Source organism: Poecilia formosa, unplaced genomic scaffold (assembly GCF_000485575.1).
Source record: "Poecilia formosa unplaced genomic scaffold, Poecilia_formosa-5.1.2 Scaffold537, whole genome shotgun sequence".
Taxonomy (NCBI): domain Eukaryota; kingdom Metazoa; phylum Chordata; class Actinopteri; order Cyprinodontiformes; family Poeciliidae; genus Poecilia; species Poecilia formosa.
In genome coordinates this window covers 191,883-201,527 of record NW_006800476.1, presented here as the reverse complement: position 1 = coordinate 201,527, position 9,645 = coordinate 191,883, and the positions used below count along the sequence as shown (strand labels likewise).

General features: G+C 38.5%; 1 protein-coding gene across 1 annotated transcript; it reads right to left on the bottom strand.

The window, feature by feature from the left end:
* Window positions 1–6,426: 6,426 nt before the first annotated feature.
* On the bottom strand, window positions 6,427–8,141 carry LOC103129339 (tripartite motif-containing protein 16-like). Its single transcript, XM_007540390.2, has one exon. It carries the CDS (start codon window positions 8,122–8,124, stop codon window positions 6,460–6,462), a length of 1,665 nt encoding a protein of 554 aa, XP_007540452.1. The 5' UTR covers window positions 8,125–8,141; the 3' UTR covers window positions 6,427–6,459.
* Window positions 8,142–9,645: the final 1,504 nt, after the last annotated feature.

Below are 9,645 nucleotides of genomic sequence, written 5' to 3'. Positions count from 1 at the left end.
ATTTTCTTTCCTTCTGTAATGTTTCAAGTTTTTCAGCCAAGGCCTTTTCCGTTAGTTTAACTGTACGTTTTTGAGATTCTCCACCAACAGCCAACTGTTCAGTCTCTGTATTTTCGTCCATTTCCATAGTGCCAAAGTCCACTTGAAAGCCAAACGCGCAAAACTATTAAATGAGCCTCAAACGCAAAGAGGCAATGCCCAATGTTATTATTTAAACGCCTAGATTACCAATGCATCGGTTTTAATGTGTGCACACAGTAGAAAGTAATGGCCATCAAAGGTGTAGCGCTACACATACCTCGTTGGGCGCCTGTTGACATTTCATAATCCAATCCACAACGACCTTCAGTGACCAGCGATCTGATCCTCCTCAATCAGTGCCCGTCCGCCACCGCGTCCATCCGATCCATCGCTGCTGCGGTCTTGTCCACTGCGTTATGTCCTTTCAATCACAAATTGCCTGCCACCGCGTCCATCCGATCGTTTTTTTTTTTGTTTGTTTTTGTTTTTAAGTCTGTAGCGTCCAGCTACCAAACGACAGCTCCTCACAGTCCAAACGGTCTCAGTCTGCTCCACATAATTTCCATCACTTTGCTCAAAACATTCGAGTTCATCAGAGTCCAAAAAAGGCAAGTTTTTGACAGTATACTAGCCAGTTCAACCCTGCACTAGTTTAAGCGTTGACCCGTTGCTGCTTGTTATGACGCGTTGAGCGGCTAACATTGTACTTGTTGATCGAGGTAACATCAATTCCGATCTTGTTGTAGTCAAACTCCACACTTGTTCCGGTCGGATAAACATTTGAGAACAATATCCATTTAATTTATCTTACACGGCAACAGTGTTTAACAATGATTCCGTCACAGCGGTCAAAAACTTGTATGCCCTTCCGGGTTCAACACCTGACAGCTACCCGTCACCTCTTGATTTATATATTGGAGCCAACAGCCCCGTCTAGTGGCCAAAAAACAAAAAATACACATAATTGGCTCCAATAGGTGTCACCATTAAAATTAAATGTGAATTAGCCTTTAAGATTATACACAGCTATGACATCATCTAGATCAGTGTTTTTCAACCTTTATTGAGCCAAGGTACATTGTTTTAATTGAAAAAATCTCGAGGCACACCACCAACCAAAAATGTAAACAAAGATACTCTGTAGGCGCCTATATTACATTTATAGTCATTCTTATCAAAGTGTCTCGAATAGGAATCAAATAAACACAAAAATGTATTTTTATCACATTTTAAATTTCTTATTTCAAATTGCACATAACATGTCCACTTCAAAAATACACCTGAACAGGGCCACAACACTGTGGACTTAAATTTAAAGAAGTTGTAGAAAACTTCAAAGTGTTTTACAAACTAATCCACAAGCATTCTTTTAGCCAGAATACAGAAAATAATTCTTATTCTGAAAGAAGCAATAATATTTGGGAAAGATTTCACTGTTACAATATGAAGATTTGCATGTACAAAATGTCAATATCTGTATATTTTACCCATCTAGTGTGAAACCTGTGAATGTTTGGATGAAAACAGCTGATTTCCTGGCAGAAATTGAAGAAAGACAAAGCTCTTCCTCAGCAGCTCTCAGTCTCTCTCTGGTTTAGTTTTTATAGTAGCCAGGCTTGAGAAGCTCACTTCACACAGACATGTTGTGGGAAATGGACCCATGTTCTTTCCAACTACTGCTGCTTTTCCATCACTGTCGTCACAGTCTTTCTAGATACGATGCTCTCACTGTTTACCTGTCACATTCATGCATCACTAATTCTCTTGTTTTAATGTAAAATGCTCTGTACCTGCTGCCATCTAGTGGTAAGACAATTACATGATTACTCCGCTATCCACTACTAACCATGGTTTTGTTCACACCAAGCCTAAGTGCAGCGGCTTTATTTCCCTCTTGTAGTGCCAGATCGACAGCCCTCAACTTAGATAGATTTTTACCCAGAATGCAAATGGAAAAAAACCGTGAGCGAAACGGTGACTGGTACTGACTAGTATATATTCCATTGAGGGAAACTAAGTTTCGTATCTGCTCAAGAGTCCCCCTGGTGGTTGAAGAAAAATCCACATATATATGAAAAAAAACACTGAATGGTCACTCTCTGGTATTGTTCAGGGGGCCGGACCAAATGAGGAGGCGGGCCGGATCCGGCCCGTGGGCCGTAGCTTGGGGACCCCTGTTCTAAATGAAAATTAGCACGTTCTTCTTTGATTTACAATTTTGACTTCTAATGATTCACTTCCTGCTAGAGAGCCCCCTGGTGGTTGAAGAAAAATACACAGAAAAGCCGTCACAAAACCGGGCTACAATCCGCATGGTTCAAAGTTTAGGAAAAAAGTAGCGGCTTATGGTCTGGAAAATACGGTACCGTAGGTGAAACTGGATAATTTCCACGGCACACCTGACGATCACTCACGGCATACTGGTGTGCCGCGGTACAGTGGTTGAAAAACACTGATCTAGGCACATCAGTATTAGTCTATATAAACTTATGAATTTAAAGAAAGTAACATTAAAGATGTATTTTTTTGTTCTACCTAAATGACCTGAAAAGCAAAGTTTAGTGTGATTTAATGTCAGACAGACAGTAAAAATAAAGTTCAGGTTTCAGCTGTGTGGTTCAGTAAATATTGACACAAGGAGAATCTTGTTTTAATCCTACAAACAAAGGACAAAATATAATTTACTAAAACAAACAAACCTGCTTTTCCTCTTTGTCACAGGAAGGAATATTGGTCTTGGTGTTGGAATACCAGTCATCATCATCATCATCATCATCATCATCGCTGGTCTCTGTTATTGGCAAAGTGAACGAAGTAAGTCAGTTGTTTTCTTTGCAGGTTTTAGGTGAATTACTGAAAGTCTCCATACAGGAATATTAACAGAAACTACAAATCAATGTGAATGTCTGTGTCAGTGATGCAATGCAAATGCTTTGTGGTGAATGTGAGCGCATGCTGAGGTACAAAAACAAACTCAAATGTTCATGAGGAGTTGAGGCAAGACAACAGAGCATCAGGGGTCAGGAGGTAGAAGGCGACCCTGAAGAGGCCATCTGTAAATGACCTGAGCTCTGAATTAACAGATCAGAGACGCCTGAATAGAGGAGGAGGACGACAGAGACCTGAACCATTATAGGGTCCACAACTTCAACACTGTGGAAGAAACATTATGCAGCTATCACACAGTTATACATATATATTGGTCAAATGTGTTTGTTTTATGAAAAGAAAAAAAACCCATTTTCTTTCAAAGTTGTAAGAAACCAACCAATTATGATCTATGCCTTTATTTTACATTTGTTGCTTTTGACTCCCCATTTTGATGAAACATTTTTACCAGTGAAAAACTGCTGTGGAAAATTAAATATTGTCACCTCTTTTATAAAGTGTTAAGCTAAATGTTCACTGATTTCTATTTTCTGTTGTGTTCAGTTTTTCCATGCCTGAGCAACAACAAGTCTCAACAAGAACAAGAGAGAAATGATAGAAATATGGAACAGAACAACTCCAGATAACTTGTTTTGATTTTTTTTCTTTTCCATCTTATAGTTGAATGAACACTGAACATAGGAAACTGAGCTTTACATCAGACCAATAAAACATTAATACAGAAATTAGGGCTTAATGAAAGACATGTTTTATACATTTGTAGAAGTTATATTCAAAAGGTTTTCTAATCTGGCAAGCCTCATCTGATTATACATTACATTTTCAATTTAATGAGATTATGTTTCCATCTTCCTTTTGAATAATCCTCAATTTCTGGATTGTCTGATTTTGTCAACAAGCATCTGGAAACAAATGAAACAGAAATCATTTCAGAAAAAGTCAACACTACTGCTTTATTTTTATTCATTTTTTGATGATGATTTTCTTTTGAAAATCTAAAACTGGGAGTTGAAGAAAGACAAGATTCAGTTTTTACTCAAGTCATCTTAATAATAATGTAACTTTAGGATTTCAAACAATCAGAGGAAGATGGTGTTACTGAAAAAAATCTGTTTTTTCACAGAAGAAATGGCAATTCAGGAGATGAAGATGAAGGAATACCTTTACTTAACCATTGACAAGCAAACCAAAGTGGATGAATCCTCCCCCCTGAGCTGAAGTCTCTTCAACCTCTTGTATGTCTTGGTATGAATTCTGGTACATGTATAGAACTATGGACCATGATAAAAAAAAAATTGCATGCCTTAAACCCAACAGGAAGTCCTTCATATTAGATCAAAGAGACCATTTTGGGGCCATTTTGAGATTTTTTTTTAAAAATGATGTAAGAATCATGTATGTTAAAAAAGAACATCTCATACCCATAGCTGTTACTGTAGTTTAGTGTCCCTTATCAGCTTTTGATATCTGATTTGTCTTGAAAAGTATTTTTAATTCATGCAAAAGTTGACAGACTTGATGTCCAGCTTGTGCCAACAAAAGGTTTTTAATTTAATTTCTGTCAGTGAATCTTATTTTAACGTTCACACTCTTCTTACATGAATAGCCAAAGATTAGTGTGTTTCATTATGATTTTATACACTTACTGTCTAGTTTTTCAGTTTATGGATCAGCAATGAATTCACTAGTTCACCCTTTCTTCCATGTCCAGACCCCTGTAGATATGTATATTTACTAAACATTTTGGGACCTGAATTAAAAGGTGTTTGTTAGAACTAATAGTTATTAGTGAAAAGCCATATTTATAGTAAGATTCATGTTTTGTTCATTTGTTGACTTTTGTAAATGGTATATATGATATCTAACAGAATCTGATATTTTAAGCATTTTTATTTTGTCTGGTGATCATTTACTGTACAAGTCAAAGTAAAACTGGAGGGCGCCATCTAGTGGTTAAGTTAGAATGTTACTCTGATAAATCACAAGTCTTTGTTGGGGATGTTGATCCCACATTTAATGGAAAATGTGAAACTTTACTGTCCTCAGAACTACTAGAGATCTGTTTATCATCTAGTTGGAAAAGCTGTTCATTTTATCCTTGATACTATTAAACTGCTGTTGTGCAATACAAATAAACTTGATTCATCATTTCATGATTATTACTAGGCTGAGATTGGCTGCTATGTTTGAGCTAAAATCTGACATCTAGAGACAAATAAACAAATAAACACAAAGACTGGATGCTGGTCAAGGTGATTAGTGGGATTTTTAGATACAATCACGGGAGATTTGGGCCTTCTTCAGATTACTTAAACTAATTCTTCATATTTTAAGTACTAATGAGTTTGTATAGAGATACGAAACAGACTGTGAGACGGTGATTGAGCAAACTAACAGGTTTGTCACATTACTAGTAAACATGCTCCTCTAAACCAAATAATTTTTTTTTATTGTTTTCCATTCTTTGTTTTTGTGTGTTGTATCAATAAATATTTTTTGATGTTTAATGTGAACTGATGTTTTGATTCTTAAAAATAAAAACCCTTTAAAACATTGTTGTATTTTTTATTATATGCTTTCAGACCTGAGATGTTTTAAAGAAATGTATTTACAATTCATAAATCAAAGTGTGAAGTTGATATTGTGTCGATCTTTGTTCAGTACGTGGTTTTCATAATAATGGATCACATGTTATGTTAATGTTTATTCGAGTCTAAAAACACAAACTGCGTAATTTCAGCATATCTTCTGCTAAGGAACACTGTCGCATTTGGCGCCATCTGGTGGCCATCTTTCGGATTGCACCACACTTTTGTCAGCTTTGTCTTCCAAGTAAAAGAGGAAGAGAGTCCATACAGAGCTAGGACAGTCAGTGTTTGTTGTGTCTTTTTAGGACCACAGGAGGTTCAGGACTCCTGCCATCTGCAGGTAGAAAACAAATCTCAACTTAAAGTAACAAAAACTCTGATTACTCACTTTGTTCTCACCTGAAAACCACAACTGCTTATGATATTTGGAAATGTTACTGACATATAATAAAATCAAATAAAACACAAACAAAATACAAAATAAGATACAGTCATTTCATGTTCAAACAATGAGTCAACTTTATTTAGATATTTATGTAAAACGAAATAGAGCTTAAAATCAGAGCCACAAGACGACTATTGACACAGTTTGATCCAGAATCTGATATTTGTCCAGTAAATAATGACTGATGTCCTATGATGATGATGATGATAATCACAGTTTACAACAACATTTGGTCTGACAAAGCAATAAATGTAATTAGTTAGCTGAATAAAAATCCTCCTGTGGAGTAATATCCTCCATTGCAGATCAGAAACAGGAAGGGGCAGCACCCAAACAAACTCCAACAATACAAACAATACAAAACAACAAGATGATAAAATAGCTTCATAAAGACATTTATAGCATCTGGACACTGAAGAAATGACAACAGTCATCTCTCCAAAACAACAATGAAAAAAAAAAGGAACTGAAACTAAAATAGAAATTTTAACCAACTGGACCTGAAATCACTGCTGACTATTCAAGTTTAATGAACTCAGCAGAGGATCCATCAGGACAGGAAAATGAAAAGCAAAGTCTAATCGCAGCATGTAGAGGCTGAGTGAATCTGGTCTGGACTCTGTGGAGGAGAGTCATGGTTTCAGAGACGCTGTAGAAACACAGAATACCTGCTGTCTGATCCAGGTACACTCCTATTCTGGAGGAAACTGGACGTGCTAATGTAGTTTTAATGTTGTTGTGATGAAATGTGTAACTGTTTCTGTCACAATATAACGACCAGGATTGGTCATTGGATCCCAGTCTTTCTGTTCTGCTGATGTTCTTGTATGAAACGGCTACAGCTCCTCCTCCTCTCCACTCCACCTCCCAGTAGCAACATTCAGTCAGACTCTCTGTACTCAGAACCTGATAACATAAACCATCAAATCTGTCTGGATGGTCAGGATAAGACTGTTCATGGTTCACAAATGTTACTTTTCTCTTCCCCTCAGATAATAATAGAAATCTGTTTAAGGTGTTTGGATCCAAAGTGATTATTTGTGAAAATTTTAAGAATCCATCTCTGGTCTTTGGTTCTGGTTCTGACAGAAGAACATTCACATCAGTGACCATCAGTGAGATTTTTGTCCATGTGTCTCTCAGGACGTCCTGTAGTTTGTCCCTGAGCTCTGTCACAGCTGCTGTCACGTCCTCAAAGTGTCTCAGAGGACGGATGTTGATGCTGGATGAGTGTGTCGACTCCCTGAGTGCTGGCAGTGAGGGGTAGTTGAGGAGAAACTGGGTGTGATCCTCTGTGTGTGAGAGCTGCTCCAGCTCAGCGTCTTTCCTCTTCAGCTCAGTGATCTCCTGCTCCAGCTTCTCCTGAACATCTTTGACTCGACTCACTTCAGTTTCCTGCTGGGATCTGATCTGCTGCTTCACCTCAGAGCTTCTTTCCTGGAGGAGACGGATCAGCTCAGTGAAGATCTTCTCACTGTCCTCCACTGCTTTATCAGCAAAGACATTGATGGCCTCCACCTCCTGTTGAAGCAGCTTCACATCTTTCTCTTGGTCCTGGATTCTCTGATGGATTTGTTGTCGACTCAGCTGGAGCTCCTTCTTTTTCTCATCTCTTTCTGCTGCAGCTGGGACTGTTTCATGGCCTTTATGTTCCTCCATAGTGCAGAGATAACAGATACACTGCTGATCAGTACGACAGAAGATCTTCATCGCCTCATCATGACGGGAGCAGATGTTCTCCTGGAGCATCTTGGAGGGATCCACCAGCTTGTGTTTCTTCAGTCCAGGAACATCATAATGAGGTTGGAGGTGATTTTCACAGTAAGAAACCAAACAAACCAAACAGGACTTGACAGCTTTCCTCTTCCTCCCAGTACAGACGTCACAGGCCACATCTTCAGGTCCAGCATAGCAGTGATCAGCTGGAGCAGCTTGGAGTCCAGTCTTCTTCAGATCCTCCACTAAAGCAGCTAACATGATGCTTTTCTCCAGTTCAGGCCTCGGTTTGAACTCCTTCCTGCACTGAGGGCAGCTGGGGATCCTCCTCTGATCTTCTCCTTCCCAGTGGTGTTTAATGCAGTTCATACAGTAGCTGTGTCCACAGGGAATATTCACTCGATCCTTCAGTAGATCCAAACAGGAGAAGTTACCTTGGTCTAGTTGAATTCCTCCCTGCTCCATTTCAGCTCTCAGTGAGTTTCTTCTCCTAAGAACAAAAGCTCTGATCTAAACATCACGTGTTTCTGCAGTGAATGAGGCTTGAAAACTGTTTGACTCAGCAGTAAAATTTTAGATCTGAATGGGAGGGAACAGAGACGTGTGTTGAAACAATGCAACAAAGGAGAAGTCATCAGACCTCAGTTTCCAGGAAGAGCTTGGAGGTGTGTCCTCCTCTGTGGTCTCTAATCCAGCTCTTTTTCTCAGGTTTCTGTGTGGAGAATTACAGAAAATGTAATCAGACAATGGTTTAATAATAAAACAGAAACATTTTCACCAGTTTAGCTGTTTTCGGTTGTTTTGGGAATGCTGACTGCAGCTGGAACAGCTTGATTTAATTTAGACATAAACAAGTTTTAGACTTTAAGAATTTAGACCTTTTTAATGTGAGATTCAATCAATAACCTGTCAGCCAATAAAATATTTGATGCTCACCTCATTGGCTGCAGTCCTGGGTCTTCTTGCTGTGTTGCTTGATGAACATTTGACCTTTACTTTGACTGTCCACCTCTCTTGTTTCCTCCCACTGTATTACAGTGCAGCGGGAGGAAACGTTGCATTAATGAGAAATATTATTTGTTTATTTAACCGAAAAATTATATTTAAACTTTCATAAACAGGATGATTCTTGGCATAATCTGAACAGATTTATATAATCTTAGCTAAAACTTGTTGGATAAATAGTAACTTTGTTGTTACTTTCCTGGAGAATGAAATAATCCAAACAGCATAAATGATCAATTACTGGTTGATTTATGTTCATTAAAGTGTTCAGGACTTTCAGAAACTTCCTCCTCTCACCCGTTGACGATCACATTACTATCAATCCAATTTAATGTTTAGGTTTTATGTATCAAACGTTGCTGGTAAAAGTGATTATTAGATCCAGCAGCACCAGTTTCTGCTGAACTGAGAAGCCACTGAATAGACTGAGATCATCTGAAATGCATTAGTTTTATGGTGTGAAACACTTTGACCTGCTGTCTGAAATGTGTGACTCAAATAAACTCGACCTTTTCTTGCTTCCTGAAAACCTCAGTGACTAGTTCTCTTTTCCATTTCCTGCCTCCTACTGACACTTTCACATGATTCAACATCCCCCTGCTGCAACACTTTGTCACATTATTCTGATTACATTGGTGATCAAAACAGTTTATATTCTCTTCAAAACACTTTCATGGAAAATCGAAAGTCGTTAATCATAATTTAATTTATTTTATGTCTTTGAAAAGACAACTTGGGAATCACTTTAGTCATAATCATGATAATCAGTTGATTTACAGTTTTTCTCGGTTCCTTTGACCTACTTAAAGGCGGGGTCACTCTGGTCAGGACACCCTGGTCAGGTCACCCGGGTCAGGTCACCCGGGTCAGGTCACCCTGGTCAGGTCACACTGGTCAGGTCATCCTGGTCAAGTCACACCGATCAGGTCACCCTGGTCAGGTCACCCTGGTCAGGTCGTCCTGGTCAGGTCGTCCTGGTCA